We start from the raw sequence: 16,711 nt of genomic DNA, 5'->3' as shown, positions 1-16,711 counted from the left end.
TTTTCTCGAAGCTATAAAAAGGAAATGATGTCACCAGAGTGTCACAGGCCGCCCTGCCGACATCTTGGGAAGACTCTCATAACTGAACCGGCTGACAATTAGCTTAATCCTCAGGTTGTTATTTAAGTGCAGGGATTAACTTGTAAAAGCATGCTATATATGAGCAGAGAAATGAATGGGACACGGTTCACATGAGTTTAGTTTATGAGCATGTAACAGTAACAAGAGTATTCATCAATATAAAGAAGGTATGGCACACGGCGTGAGAGTCAACAAGACAGATCAGTCAAGAAAGAGTGAGGAAGATGAGAAGAGGGGGAGGGGCTAAACACTCTCTTAATCCAGAATGATCCAGTGAGTCAACCTTAGTCCACAATAATCTACCAGTATCTCACTGTCTGGGGCACGGAGGGAATGTAAACAGAGTCAGAGGAGTCCAAAACCAGCTGCTGGATCCTTTAGTCTTGTGTAAACACCAAAACTTAATTTTTTCTTCTTCTTTTGCCTCTACTGGATTATCTCCATTATTATCATAAGAACTGGGACAACAGCGACACATGGCGCTCCTGAGGTCAGGCTGGCTGTGGAGACAAAGTGAGTAGAGACCGGATTATTCAAACCATATGTGTTATTAAAGGAAGGATGATAACTTTGGCTTTTATAATAATTGCACAATTCCAATACCTATATTATAAGCCATTTCTGCCAACAGATCCCCTTAAATGCTACACACAGTACGTATAAGTGAAAACTGTACCTGTTATGAAACTACAACTATCGTTACTTCTAAAATTGATCATAGCACCGACTCAACAATTACTTGACCATCAATTTGAGCTCAATAAATGGTCAATTTCTTAATTTTGACTAATCCTACCCCTTCCAGCATAAACACCGATGGTCCACTTACTGTGACGTGTGTCTCCCCTCTAGCTTCTGTCTTAAAACGCTGGAAGCTGAACTGGTGTGACCTTTGGATAGACGGGAGTCTTTGCTTCTATAAGACTGACAGCAGGCGAGAGCTGGAGCACCGCGTCAGCCTCAAGACAGCATGCGTGGACGTGAGGTCGGGCCTGGAGTGTCGAGGTAAAGCGAGCTGCCTTTAGCCTTTTCGGCAAGTCCATCTTTAAAAATAAATAAAGATGGACGACTAAGCATTGTTCAAACCCACAAACATTCATCACAGGGCAAGACAGGCAAGGCCAACACTTTTTTTTCATGCACTGATCCATTTTTAGATTTTGGGCTTCATCATGTCTCCTTCCGACTAGTGGAAAGAAAACATTCACAATACACGTCAAAAGTGCTTAATTTACTACTTTTGCAAAGTTAGCATTACCTTATGGCTCATTTGCATATTTAAACATACGCCAAACTTTACACTTTTATTCCTATCCATATTTTGAAAGGGTTCAGCTCGTTAGCAGACAGACGGGTTTATTTAAGATGAACTCATATTATAAATGTCAAGAGTCTGATCGGTAGGTGTACTGATAATGCTATGGTGCTTTTGAAATTCCTCATAGAGGAGCCATCTACACCAAGAGACACTACAAAGTAATTCAAAATGTCCTCATGTAATTTCAGGCCTTCATCTAGCATTTTAGTCACTGATGGCTGATTGAATTTGTACTGTAAAACCATCCGATTGCACAGTGTAGTCCCAAATATTCATCGTTGTTTACACTACTAGCGCTAAACCGGAAGAACAAATACAACTGCGTTTGATCCAGAAGTGAAAAATAGGCGAGGCAGCAGAAGTTTAATGTACTGCAGACAACAAGTATTTAGTATGGAACTAGAACACTGGTTTTGTTTGAGGATTGCTCTGCAGGGGCATTCAGCAGCCGAGGAGTACGAGAGCATTTCACAGAACCAGATGCCCCGTATCAGCGCAAACACAGATCTTTCATGCAAGGATAACAATAGGACCAGCTTAAGAAAAATATTAAATATTATTCACAAAAAGAAGAGCAAACCAAATGTCTTTCGTGGTGTAGATATCAGATCCATGCAGACGTCCCTAAAGCTTTATATGGACCTCCAGTACCAGTGTGAAAACATGACAACATGACTAAAGCTGTTCTTAAGAGTCTTGATATCATGTACTTTGTTTCATCTAGTCATAAAGTATTGACAATATAAACACTACAATCAGTTTGAGTATCAGCAGACTACTAGTTTGTAAATCTTATAAAAAGGTCATGTGTTTCACTGATTTAATTGAATCAGGTACATAGTCGATATCTTCCAAAATGCACTATTTAATTGTACCCAACTACACTTAATGTATGATCTTCCATCTTTCTTTGAGGTTTTGACTGACAGAAGCCATGATGACAACATGCTCATGTTTGGGTGAATCTCTTCTTTAACTGCAGGTGTGAGTCCACCGGAGAGCAATCCCAGGGAGAATCTCATCGTGGTTCAGCTCACAAGCGGCTCAACAGTCAACCTGTGTGCTAACAGCGAGGATGAATCCATGTAGGTCCTCTCACTTCACTCTCGTCTTGTCTGCTCTGCCTCCCTTTACCAGTAGTGGCATGCAACTGAGTACATTTACTCAAGTACTAGGCCTACTTAAGTACACATTTGAGGTACTTGAGGTATTTTTTATTTTATTTAACCTTTATTTAGTCAACATGGTCCCATTGAGATTTAAAATCTCTTTTCCAAGGGGTTCCTGACAGACTTACTTTACTTTAGTGTGTATGCCTATAACTCAAATCGTATAGGCCTACTTACACTTAAATGTAAGCGGTATTGACGCTACAGAGCTGTCCGCCATTGTCTTTTATATTAACCCTGTCGTCACAACCGCATTGCATTGTTGGAAATGAATGCCGGTCTGATGTCAACGGAAAATATTTTACTGCACAATGTGTACTTTTACTTTTCACATTTTGCTGATAATACTTACATAATTTTACTTAAGTAAGGTTTTGAATGCAGACCTTTTACTTGTAGTTTTTTTTCACAGTTCTTTTCCTTAAGAAATGATGAATACTTCCTCCACCACTGCCCTTTACAACCATCAGTGCTTCTTTCCTGTTCATGTCTTTTTCAGAGCGTGGAAACTGACTCTGCTAGACACCAGGAGAAACCCGGTGAGTGATCCATCGTTCTCCGTCAGAGCTGAGACATAATTCACTCTCAGTGATGTTTGCTAACGGTTTTCTGCCTGTAGGTGTTCACATACGACCCATATGACGACTTCTACCAAGCCGTCCCCATCAACAGCTACCATACTGTCTACATCACACCTGGAGCAGGACCAGGTATTTCACCATGATGCAGGACACACAAAAACTAACTCTAAACTGCCCTCGACTTAGCAACCATAGACTCAACTTATTTCATTTTGACTACTTTTAGGCCACCAAATGAAATGATTTCTCTTTGTCTTTTCTCTAAGGAACCCACCAGGTGGTTGTTCAGAGGGACCCATTTGATGGAGTCTTCGAGCATCTGGCTCTGGGATTGCTGGCAGGCATGGCAGCAGGGACAGCCATGCGATCCTTCCTCTGGATACCCTTCTTTTTCTGCTGAGCTCATCTCCATCACTGACATGACGACACTGCACAGCGACTGGGAGCCAAACATCAGCACGAGTAGGAAGCCCCCGAAGATGGAGTGATCATGTCTGCTGTAACAAGCTGCTTTTTCTGGTTGATCTGTTTTTCTTATGTGCACTTTTGCATATATGGCTTAAGAAGCTGAAGAGGACGCTACTTAATTTAATGTTCTCCCTGCTTGTACATCAAACTGAATCTAGCATTTGCACAAGCCAGGAAGTCGATTTTGTATCCAACTCTTCTTTAATCTGCTGCATGGATTTTATACTAAAAAGCTTTACGAAACTGTAGTGGGAAATAAATTGATGTATTCAAATATAATTATGAATGGTGATCTAAAATCAGTTTGGTTGCATACAACTAACAAGCCATCAATTGTTGAACTGCATTGCTCTAGTTTGATAAAACAATCCAATCTCAGGGTCGACCAATTAGCTCTTTCCCCCCCGAGCTTTCAACCACATCACACGTTTTTCATCAGCTGATCTGTTGGATCTGTTGACACAAAGGGTCTGTAATTCTCATACTAATGATGATGGAATCACCTCATCAGACAGAGCGAAGACATGAAAATTGAATCGCCACAATTTTGAAAATCGTTGAAAAATACGGAATTTTTTTGTCTAAGCAGTTTGACATGTTTTTCAAGTTCAGTCTGAACTCACAATGAACGAATGCTCATTAAGACTGAGCAACGTAAAAGCATGCATTCAGACACATCCACACTGCAAGAAAACTGACTTAGGACCACATATGAAAGTGGCCCAAATCAGAATGAAAAAGATCAGATTCCATGTGATTTGTGCTGTTCACACAAAATTCAGAATTTGGCCACTTTTACCTGCAGTCTGCTCTATTTATTGGACTGTCAAAGAATGTAGCGATCCCAACAGCCTGGCCTCCTAAAAATTGTTTTTCCCATATTATAAAAAGGCTGAGTAAATTTGGAGGGGAACATTTCTTTCTCCGGACCCAGGTTCGATCCCGGGTTGGGCGGCCCCTGTGTGTGTGGAGCTACACTCCAAAGACATGCAGCTTTGGTTAATGGATGAATCTAAATTGCCCGTAGGTGTGAATGTGAGCGTGAATGGTTGTCTGTCTCTATGTGTCGGCCCTGCGATGAGCCCTCCCCCCCCGCGGCTCTGAATAGGATAAGCTGTTTGAATAATGGATGGATGGATATGTTCTCCCGGATTACATTTGTTTTTGACATATCACAAATACAGTTAATCAAAGTCTGTCAAAACTTCTAAAAACAAATGTAACAAAAAACAACAACATAGATATTCATGTACAGAATTGTTATTTATTAAAATAATGGTATCTTATCTCTTTGATTCAGGATCCAGCTCTTTGATTCAGTATCGGACCGATATCAGATATCGGTATTGGTGCATCTCTAATATGCACTAATGTAGAAATGTTGATATGAAACAGATTTTGGTTCAGAAATGTAAAATGCCAACATTTTATTCTGGCAACTGTGTTGATATCAAAGCCTGCCTCTAATGATAAGGACCCAGGGGGGGGGGAAACATCTCACATGTATCCACTAGTGTTTAAAATCTCACAACAGCATATTTGGCAAATACAAGAACTGAAATGATGCTGCGATTTGTTTCCCAGCTGAGTATGGGTGTAGCACATTGTCTTTATAAAAATATTGATCACTTTCAGCATTTAAATGGAACCTCCCCTTCTGTTACTCCTCTTTAAATGTGACTCTTCTCTGAGCGTCTCCATTCACCTGCCCTATAGCCTTCGCTCTGCAGTCTCCTAACTTTCCCTCCGCTTGGAGTTTCCGGATCAGATCATGGGGACCCTTCCCCATCAGAGCCGACGGGTGCCTGTAGGAGCCTCCCAGGCGGTCCCACAGAGTGAAGTACTGGCCGTAGTTGTAGTCGAAGAAGAGGTGGTGGTCAGTGTGGTGAGCCGCGCCGTTAATGGCGCTCGTCAGAACGTTGGGGACGCGGTAGTCACCGTCGTGGATAGAGATGGTCCAGATGTTGACGAAAACGTACAGGGCCAAGTAGAGCACCTTGTGGAGGGGGAAGAGGAAGGGGTAGATGTGGTATGGGAGTCCCTGCATGAAGCCGTCTACTGGATGAAAGGCGTGGCTCGCGAAGGGAGAGGGGATCTTCCACAAGTGGTGTGGTTTGTGAAACAGCTGTCGGGGAGAAGAAGGCAAAGAGGTCAGAGAGAGAGAAAGTAACTGCTTTCTCTAAAAATCATTTTATATAATATCCTTTTATATATGGTTATTATAAAAACATGTGATGACACTACAGAAGATATGAATAATGGAGATAAGAAGAGATGCAGTGCATGTGGTTACTATACTGTTGTATAACTTTGGTTAGGGGCTAAATGACAAAATAATAATTCATACCTGCTGTCCTGCTCTTTATTTGTGTTGTGTTGACAATACATTTTATACAACATTAGACCTCCCAAATCCCAAATAAATCAAGTAATGTACATGTCTTTGTCTGTAAAGGACTTTTCTGGAGATCAAAAGGATATATACATATACACACACACATACAAAATAACATTCAATAAAACATGACATATGTCTTTATTTGGTCTAAGTATAACGATGCACCTTTTGGCTGGGCCTATATTATCTGCTGATGTTATTTGGTGAATATATCTGCCACTAAATAACAAGAAGTTGCCAAACACAGATGAAACCTGGACAAATAAAGAAACCCTCCCCCTCCCACAATTGTACTCACCTTGTAAATACTCTTATGATGTAGGAAGCGATGAATCCAGTAGATACACATGTCAGTGAAAAGAAGGAAGGAGATCATACTCAGGAAGAGCCCCGGCCAACCTGAAAGCACACAGACCACGTCACCACACTTGGTACGTCCTTGTAAACAACAAGATAACAGAACAACTGAAAGCTGGTGAGGTCGTTCTTCAACTCACCCAGCGGAGATTCATCGACAGTGTCGTACAGTTTGCTGTATCCTCTGACTTCAGCGAAAAACAAGGCCACTGTGGGGATGCTGATCAAGGGAAGAGAGGTCATCGCATATTTGATCTCCCTCTGAACCTGATTCTAAGTAGGATAAAAAAAAAATACAAAATGGATTTGGCAAAAAGGAAAAATAGCGGTAGTACTGGCAGAGCAGCAAGGCAGTCTGCTCCAGTCTGGAGAAGGGGCCTCCCGCTGCCGGGAGCGAAGCCCTCCACCTCCCGCCGGAGCTCCGACTGCAGGTCAGAACCAGATCTGGGTCTGTGCGCGGTCGGCTGGATGCATCATATTGTCTGATTTCCAACTGATCCCATGACAGGCATTAAGAATAACTGTATAGAAATAGCCAATATTCTCACTGATGATCTTGTTTGCTTATGAAAGTCATTTAAAAGGCGGCAGTATTAATTTGAGACACTTTGAAAACTCCTTGTAGTAACTTTAAGGCCTTCAAACAAAGTGCTTTTTAGATTGGCTGGCCAGGTGTGCAGAGGTGTGCCAGAAGGCAGGGTTTAAACTTCTCTCTCAAGCTTTTTATTTTCATTCTTCACAAAACAATTTCTGTCACTTTTACATTTATTTAGCTGACGCTTTTCACCAAAGCGACCTTTAAGAACTGCATTCAACCATGTGTGTACAAGCGCAAAAAGTGCTGGGGTGTATCTTCACGCCAACACAAATCATGTTTATTTGGCAATAATGTCAGAGTTTAGCAGTGCTATCACGCAGATCTTAAAATGAAGATATAGGCTTAAGTTCATACCTCTAGGAATTGTGGATGTTTCATTAGACTGTGGTCAAAGACGAGGAAGTAGTTGATGACTCCCAGGCCCAGGTAGAGGACTGCAGCCCCGAGGTTGGTCAGCACCAACAGGCTGATAATCTGCCGCAGGGCCCCGCCCTCAGGCCACGATGCAGGGTACACATACGGGGACAGGACGTAATAGTCGGCAACGTCCAGCACAAGATCCATGGTCGAATCTGTGAAGTATGGAGAGAGCACACGTTATAAAAAAGATGCCAAGAGCACTGCGTTTCCCAGAAGCCCCGTTGTTTGTGGTCATCTCTTGTGTGAACCTTTTGAGACATGTTTATGGAAAAACTTTGTGTGTTTATTTATGCATGTATTAACATGGTTTAAAACACACCACAATATGTATTAGGTTGCAAGTGTTTAATAAGTGTTACTTGTCAACTACAGCCTTTCAGGTATCCATAACAGGTGTAAAATTGATATTAAATGATTGACAGCATAATATTACACAGTTACTAAATGTTAGAAAAGTCTTCAACTAAAAAAAAAACTCCTTCTGCTGATGAAAGTCATAATATGAGGCTGAAAGCTCTAAAGGACATCTAATAAGTGGACATTGAGGTTAGACTTAAAAAAAAAAGCTACATGTTTTAATTAGAATTAAACACATTTATAAACTGTTTCAAACCGCCTGTTAAGGTTTTATCTGACAATGTAATAAAAAAAAACAATTAATAAATAAAAAAATATATATTTTTAGCAAACTACAATGCATGCAGGTAATAAATCATTAACATTGCGAACGAGTGTTATGAACACTTATGTTATTGTCTTGATGGACTCTGACTGGACTCCTGGATTTGTCTCTCTGATCCCTGATGTGTCCAGATCCTGAATGCACCACTTTACAACGGATGTAATTTCTGCATAAACACTAAGCCACATGAACCATAGAGTGACACGAACTCACATAAATAAATATATGATAACCATTCGTGTACGTTACGTTCATTCTGTAATCAAGATGTCACATTTATACAACTTCCTGACCGACCGTTACGTGTGACAACTTCACCGAAAGCTAAACATTACTACCCTTATAAATGCAACACAAAACGCCCCATTACACGGTGGTATTAGCAGATAAACTCCACTGTCATATTGTTTATATAACGTTATATATGTAATTTAAAAGAGTCGGCTTCTGTACCTGTAGGTTGCTGGTGTTCCGGTACAAAAGTGGTGGGATGCCTGCAGAAATAAAAAGGTGAGCGAGCGACCAATCCGCGCTGCTCGACTCTGTGCGTCATACAAAGGGCACCCAATGAGCGCGTAGTTCCTCATCACGGCAGGGTTGTTATTATTTCCGATTGGCCAATTGGAGGATCTGCTCATGGTGTTACAGAAGCAGGTCCACTGCCGCTTAAAGGTCCTCCCGCTGCTGGTGCAGGGGCAGAAACGCCCCCAGACTATAATACTAACTTCATATATTATGCTTTATTAATACAGCAAGCTTTTTATTAAAAACATTTCACATTCTGCAGTGGGACCGGCTACAACCAGGCACAGATGCACTCCATTCTCTCTTGTGACAAATCTTCCTTTACAAACGTATGAATTTAAAGTTGTCTCATTTTCGGCACCTTCCAATAAACCCAATATATATATATATATATATATATATATATATATACATATATATATATATATATATATATATATATATATATATATACATATTTTAGCATTGGCCCTGGTGTTACTTACATTCTCAATTAGCTTTATGCAACTTGTAAGCAGGGCGAAGTCATGTTTTATTATAACTTCTTATTCAAACACGAAGACGCTGAATTGCGCTTCTTGATCGGAGAAGCGTTCAATTAATTTCTGAGAATTTTAGGGAAAACAAGCACGGATTAATTATTGTTACAAGATATTTCAATGAAGTTTAGGCTACAGGTAAACCACTAGACTTTGAACGGACACAGACACAGCACGGGTACATCATTTTAAAGTGCAGTACTGTGATTTTCATCTACAAAATTAAACGGTTTGGTTTTAATGGCAAATTGCTTCCATTCTGCTGTGGAACGGACACCCATCCTGACACAAGGTGTCGCCAGTGCTCTAAGATACGAGCGGGAGTAACCTTAGCCACAGATACACTGTACTGTATAATAGTTGTCCACTGTGCCATACATGAATATTAAACGTGATACCACTGGAGATTAGCTAATTAAAAACTTACATTAATTCTACATTAGACACACTATAATCTCCTATATTAGGCAACAGTAATGCTAAAGTGATATAACAGCAGAGGAAAGGTTATGGCCCTCCATAAACCCCACAATTTTTATTTCTATAAGTATTATAAATTTGATTTGATGATGATATATCAGCTCAGTTCCAATGCCAGGATGATGATTCGTTCATAGCCAGAATGAACTCTTCGTTTTGCCCTCAGGGCAACTGTCTGTTTTATGTTGAACCACCATCAGAAGCTTTTAAATTATTTGTTCATATTACCACAGGGGAGGGACTGCCAAACATTTGAAATAAAACTCCACCCTACGCAGTTAGATTGCCCTCAATCTCGAATCTTACCTTGAAGAAATGATACAACATTTAAATCAAAAGTAGATTCAACTTTTGTCTCAGTGCAACCATTCTTACAACATATTATTGGCCGCCAGACTATCGCAGGGCTGACGCGCATTGACAGACAACTAATCACGCTCACATGTTTCTGTGCTGCCCTTTAATAAGCATCAAGCTCTTCTCCGCGGCTCCACTTATGGTGATGTAAGGACAGCAGATGGCCACACTTCGGTTTATCGATACAAAGCTGTAGGCTGTCTTGTATCATAAATATGACTTCCTCAGTTCCTGCATATAAAGAATAAATAGCTGCATTGATAGTGCGCTTTTATCCAAAGGGCTTTACGATATTCTTCTCGTTAACCCATTCACACACACACTCACACACACAGACAGCAGCAAGCTACCATGCAAGGTGCTGCCAAACCATCCGGGGCAATTTGGGCTTCAGTGTCTTTCCCAAGGACTCTTTGGTATGTGGGTAGGAGGAGCCGGGCGATTGAACTTCCCACCCTTATTAATTGTCAATTATTAAATAGGAGAAGTTCATCAATGATTCATATTAAGGCAGCCCTGTCTCCTAAAACTTAAGGCTTCCCTCGAACCGTAATTGAGAGTGCAGAGTAGTTTGTATGGGAATGTAATTTTGTTGGAGACAGGGTTAATTAGAGGAAATGTATAAGGCAAAAATAGTAAGCGTTTTAAACACTTTCACTCATTTTACAGATAAGCATCACCTGCTTTGGCTGATTATACAAACATTGTATTCACACACTGAATGCAGGAGTTGTTATTCTATATGTAAAACAAAACTTTTAACAGAGCATTCGTTTGAGGAAGCTTGACTCACAGTGTCTCTATACTTTAGAAGAAAGTTGGTGTTTCGAGTAGAGCTTGAACTGTCTAACAGGCTGTGAAGGCATCTTCTTCTCAGTGTGCAGACACACACCAACCAATCAGGATATCTGCAGCGAGGCAACCCTCATGCTGAGCTCAAGATAACCTGCTGCTCATCATCTCCTCAGTAGGCAACAACATTGGATGTGTCACTTTGGGAAATGTAATCAAAAAGTGGAGAAACTTGTCACAACTGGAGACACAGTGACTGCTCAACTTTTGACACCATCAACAATTTGATTATCTTGTCACTGGGTTGATGGGACTAAGATGAATTTGATCTTTATGACAATTATATATATATATATATATATATATATATAAAATGCAGCACATTCTCACTCCCAACTCGTCAAATTAATTTGATTAGTAGCCCCACACTTCAAACCAGGACGCTCCAGGTACCCCTCTAGCGTCAGTTTTGGACGTGTCAGAGCTGGTGTGTCATTTTCCACTTTTCCAAAAAAAAACAATTCGGTCTTCATCGGAAGTTAGGTTTAGGCAACAAAACTACTTAGTTAGGTTTAAGAAAAGAGTGTTTGACGTTAACTTGACGTGACGACCAAATGACTAGCGAACCTAGTGACTAACGACACTAACGACTCACGTGACAAAGTTTACTTTTCGTTTTGCGCTCGACACAAGCAGCGTCTCCTGGCTGAAAGTCTTGTATCTGTTTGTCTATCCACCACCAGGCCCACATGCCCTGTGTGGACTCTCTCGCTCTTTATACCACATCAGCCGCTCTGAGCGTCTAATAATGACCCGGGTGAGTTTACATTGGAGTTAGCTGAAAGTGCGTTGCGACCGTATCAGACGGTGAGGGGCAATGACCCTATTAGGTATTAGATGAGTAGTTACCTCAAAATAAATTGACTCTGTTAAACTGCTGGTTTGTTTACAACCTCTCTGATCGTCCTTCTGCTCATCTCGCCCCATGGGCGTTTTTTGCAGTGATGTCATCTTGTTCCCAGAGCTTTGCAATTACATTACAGTGTTATCACAACCAGTAGAAATGACGGCCAAGTTCTGAAAAATAAGACTGTAAATAATAAACAGAAATTACTTACATTTTACCTTGAAAGATTAATCAAGCACACTTTTTCAGCAGCTCCCAGCTTCATATTGATAGTGTCTGATGTGCACATTGACTTCCACATATTTCATATTGACACATTAGAGTGCTTTCTCAGCAGCACCACTGAGTATGAGATCCAGGCCAACTCGCACACATCACACCGCTCACCGTTCAGACCTGCCACACAAGAATTGCAAACAACATAATCCTGTGCTCGTTGACAAAATTGTGTCCGGATTCGTGTTCATCCTGGGCAAAAGATCGTCCGGATCACAGTATCCTGCATATGAAGCCAGCCAGCCATGAGAACCACTTCACCTCCTCTTTGGGTTTGGATGGTGCAGCCCACAGCTGCTGTTGTTTAGTCAGTTTGGGGATGGGGCTGCATCTGCTCATAAATAACACACTCTCATAAAATTTCATGAAATGAGAATTAACTCTGAAATGAGATTGTGTTGTATGAATACTGCAAACATATTTTTCCTCTACCATGAATGGATTCATGTGACAAAAAGCACCAATTAGAGGCCCATTTTCTGTTGTCAGATGTCCAGGTAACAGCTTACAATAGTACATTTTCGGTACATTCTTTGGTTCAAAGATGAATTCTTCAGCAATTTTTGTCAACTAGAGGACCCAAGACTATCAAATCAACATTACCAAACCCAGAGCAAGTATTTTGTCAAAGCCATGCTCAGCCTGATGGAATATATCAGGCTCTTTGGCTTGCTAGGTGACTACTCATTTTCTGGTCAGAAAACACATTCCCTTCACACTTTAAACATGTTCAGTATTTTTGCACATATTTGCAGGTGGTCATTTCACAATATTTTAGACTGAAGACTTAGTATATCACTTTGTACATGCTCTGAACAAGCGATGTGGTGAGTCACATGACTTGGAGAGTGAGAATCAAGTCTTAGATCTACTGACTTTGAACTTTTGACGGTTGGTCAAAAAAACACAGGACATTCACCCGCTAAACTGCTGTGAGTGTGCTGTGTGAAACCAAGTCAACATTGACTTATTTTACCTTACTTTTGTTATGCAAGCAGTTAACTAATGCCACCTACGTACGTTGCGTAACAAACATCGTTATTTTACGTTACAAATTATCATTTGCTATTTTATCCCAAACCAAGATCTTTTCCTTAACCTAACTAAGTTGTTTTGTTGCCTAAACCTAACTTCTTGTGAATATGTTAGTTTATTTTGAAAAGACACTATTCATGTAACGAGTAGAACCTGACACGCAGTCCCTAACATGTCCAAAACGGACGCTAGAAGACAATGTGTAGATTGCTTGTGTTAATGGAAATTGTAGGAAATGCAAATGGAAACAGTAATACTAGTTACTGTTCAGGATTTTTTGTATACAACAAAAATGGACGGAGTTTTAACCATGTGTGTAAAAAATAACACAAAATAGTGTATTTATCCAAAGAGATATTTGTTTATGATCTTTTAATGAAGTCAAGGTGTGTCGGGAGGGATTCAAACACTAAACTAAACATAAAAACGACCCCACTTGAAGGCGTCATAAGCCTTCATCAGTGTGTTTTAATATTTTGTAGACTATTAGGGAGCTCGTCAGTGAGCCATGGATTTGCGGTGATGAGATTTGGCTCAAACAACTTATAACATATTAAAATGCAAATTGCCTTCTGGACACAACATGCTCCACCCATTCCACTTTGATGATTAAAGTTCACTCATCACACAGGTGGCACCTCCAACGCTTTGAAGCTGTCTATTTGTAGATCCTGCACACCCTGAGAGGTACAGTCTGATGTAAGTCTTCCTCAAAGAGTGCCATAAGAAAATGCTTTTTGGAGGTGGCTCCTAGCTGCTTTGTTCACTTGGCTTTGCCCATCCCAAATGTTGAAGGCAAGTCTGTGGCCAAAACATGTTCCAGATTTTGGTAGAGGACAACCAGATCTGGGTAGGAGATGATCAGTGCGCCAACCAAGTAATATTTGTTTAAACTTTGGTGTATTATACATCATTTGAAAGAGAAGGATAGGAAGGAAGGAAGGAAGGAAGGGAATGGGGAAGGGGCTATTGCTAATGACTGATGCAGTCTGAGTTTCCCTGTTTTAATTATGACTTGGACGTTGACCTAAATGTCATTTACAACTGAAAATCTTGTAATTATGATAACTCTCATATGAACATGGCACAAGAACAGCCGTTTAATCAATATCAATACAGTTACAGATGCTCTGTATTCTCCCACAATGCAATGCACAAATGAAGTAAAGAAGCCGCTCACATCTGGACAACATCATATTAAAATTCACTTACGGTTACCACCAGTAAGTGAATATATTCAGTATGTATTTTCAGTTGACTGCAGAGTGTTTTCTCTACGTACCATTTAACATTTTAATTTCCTTTCTCAAAAAACAATGAATAGGAATCCATTAAGCACAGCAATGTCTCATCCACTGATTCTGTTTAATTTAAGTCAATAGTTGCCTTATACATCACCCCATTTTCACAAAAGTCCTTCACTTAAGAGGAACAAGAGCCACACAAAGAAAGAAAAAAAAAGGCAAACAAAGATCCTCGGTGCACGCACATTAAACACCAACTCTCTTTGTGACGTGAGTGACTCAGCGTACAACAAAAGGTCTTAAGATGAAATAGACTGATTTTGCTGTCATTGTGGCCTCTCCCCAGTTTTACACAGGGAAAGTTAGAGCCTTCTTTTGGTTAGATCTGTAATCACTATCCAATCCCCCTTGAGGAGAAAAAGAAATTTAATTTGACAAGGAGGTAATGAACCCGTGCAGCCATTATCTTAGATAACCCATTTGAGAGACTGGTTGAGCACTGATGGAAAATTCTATTAAACATAGCTGGCTGATTTCTCTATTTTGCTCAGTGGCAAAAAAAGCCTTTTCTACCCTTGCCAATTTACTTTGAACTCTCTGAGTTGCCAAGGATCATTATATCAAGGCGCTTCAAACACTCACCCTTTACTTAATGATTCAAAGGCAACAACCCCAGACTGTGGGCTAATAACCTCTGTGATGCATACACAAGACACCTAGGCAAGCGCAAGAAATACTTTGACTTGTAGTTTCTCTCTGGAGTTTGAATCAGAGCCTGGATTGTGGTCTTAGGTGCAACTTTTCTGGTGTCTTAGAACTTTAGTTTTTTCGAAACTACTTTGGTTCAAACTTACCTTGGCCTCAATTAAATGCTGACTCAACTTTTCTTTCCTTTCCAGTAAACTTAAAAGGATATATTTTGTACTTTAAAGTATGTTCTCCACACTGCAGATGATTCAGTTAATAAGTACAACACACATACAGCACTTCGCCTCATTTGATACACGTCAATCGATGCCCACACTGCGGATGCCCCATAAAGAGAGAAGAGCTGAATCCAAATGTGCACCTTCTGGACTCCCAGACTGGGCCTTCACAAGCTCTTGTCAAATGCACGATGATGTGTTCACTGTCATCATGTCAAATCTGCGAGGTTGCAGAAATGTGCCTAGAGATGGAACTTAAAAGTAGTCAAGGCCTGGACTCTTTCCATGGAGATTAGCTGAAATTCATGGCTGTTTAATTCATTTCAAACTATTTATCTGAACGGTTTCTAACTGTATACTGCAAACTTTTGCATAATATTTTCGGAGTTACATAGCAGCCGTAACAGATGTGGTCAGCATGCAGTAAAGTTTTCCGTTTACATGAGCTGCCAAACACAATATTATATTCATAGATGGAAGCAGTCAAGGCTCAGAGGCACCCTTTAGTGCCTGTGTGAGACGCACCAGGCTTTTAACTAACACCAATTTAAATCCATCTGTGTCATCATTAGACGGTCAGAGAGACTGACATAGTTTAAATATTGCGAAAGTCATTATCGGGTGAGCGGGAGAGGAGGTTGGATGGTCTAACAAACACAGGACCTTCTCCCGGGACACCGCTGTTCGTGTACTGCGTTACTGGACTTTTGTTTTATAACTTCTGTATTTTACCATTACCAGTTACATAAAAGACTTAGTCCAGTAAATCCAGTATCCGTGGAAATGCATACTTTATACAAATAAAAATACATATATAAACACATATATAACTCACACTGAATAATAATGAATTATTGCACAGAACAATGGACGCTGTATGACAGAGGTGAAGGTAGTCCTGGGGAGTGAGAGGAGGGTGAGGTAGAAACACAGTCTGTAAGGTGTGAGCATGAAGTGCTAAGTGCCTATACTGTGAGTGAGGTGTGTGTGTGTGTGTGTGTGTGTGTGTGGGGGGGGGGTGTTATTTTCTTCCAGCCTTAATGTCCTTTGCAATCAGACTAACTGCGGCTGTAAAAAAGCTGCGTGTCCATGGAGGGGCGGTCAGAGGCGATGATTCTCTTCTGCAGTTTTAAGGACTCGTTGAAGAGATTTCCTCTCAGCCTGGGTGTTGTTTCCAAAAACACACGGTGATCCCACTGGTGAGAATGTTCTCAATGAACTCGGCCTCAGCAGGCCTTCAGCAGCCTCATGAAGTAAATCCACTGCTTTGCTTTTTTTTACTGTTGCCACAGTGTTTTCTGGCCCAGATCAGGTTTTCCGTCATGTAAAGGCCGAGGAACTTGCAACCTTCAGCCTGCTCCACCTTGGTATCCTTGATGATCAGGGTCTGAAGAAGGGGCAGCTCTCCTCCTGAAGTCCATAATTCGTTCTTTTTTTTTCTCTGTTAAAAACAGGTCTTTGTCCTCTCCATATAAAATTATTTTGTTTACCAGTTCCCTGTATAAAGACCTGTCCCCACCCTTGATGGGGCCAAGGATGGTCGTGTCTTCTGCATATT

General features: G+C 40.7%; 2 protein-coding genes across 2 annotated transcripts; one reads left to right on the top strand and one right to left on the bottom strand.

Annotated features, from left to right (window-relative positions):
* The first annotated feature begins 557 nt into the window (after positions 1-557).
* On the top strand, positions 558-3,628 carry plekhb1 (pleckstrin homology domain containing B1). Its single transcript, XM_076101296.1, has 6 exons — positions 558-594; positions 934-1,086; positions 2,382-2,484; positions 3,068-3,107; positions 3,188-3,278; positions 3,416-3,628. The coding sequence occupies exons 1-6, from the start codon at positions 558-560 to the stop codon at positions 3,547-3,549; spliced, it is 558 nt and encodes a 185-aa protein (XP_075957411.1). The 3' UTR covers positions 3,550-3,628.
* A 1,239-nt stretch (positions 3,629-4,867) lies between these two features.
* LOC142960276 (lathosterol oxidase-like) lies at positions 4,868-8,557 on the bottom strand. Its single transcript, XM_076102053.1, has 5 exons — positions 8,526-8,557; positions 7,325-7,542; positions 6,513-6,645; positions 6,314-6,414; positions 4,868-5,742 (listed from the first exon to the last, which is right to left on the bottom strand). The coding sequence occupies exons 2-5, from the start codon at positions 7,532-7,534 to the stop codon at positions 5,278-5,280; spliced, it is 909 nt and encodes a 302-aa protein (XP_075958168.1). The 5' UTR covers positions 7,535-7,542; positions 8,526-8,557; the 3' UTR covers positions 4,868-5,277.
* Positions 8,558-16,711: the final 8,154 nt, after the last annotated feature.

The sequence above is a fragment of the Anarhichas minor genome, unplaced genomic scaffold (assembly GCF_050575085.1).
Source record: "Anarhichas minor isolate MPS153535 unplaced genomic scaffold, ASM5057508v1 ptg000027l, whole genome shotgun sequence".
Classification (NCBI taxonomy): domain Eukaryota; kingdom Metazoa; phylum Chordata; class Actinopteri; order Perciformes; family Anarhichadidae; genus Anarhichas; species Anarhichas minor.
Note: the sequence above shows the minus strand (reverse complement) of the source record. Positions and strands in the feature narration are given on the sequence as shown.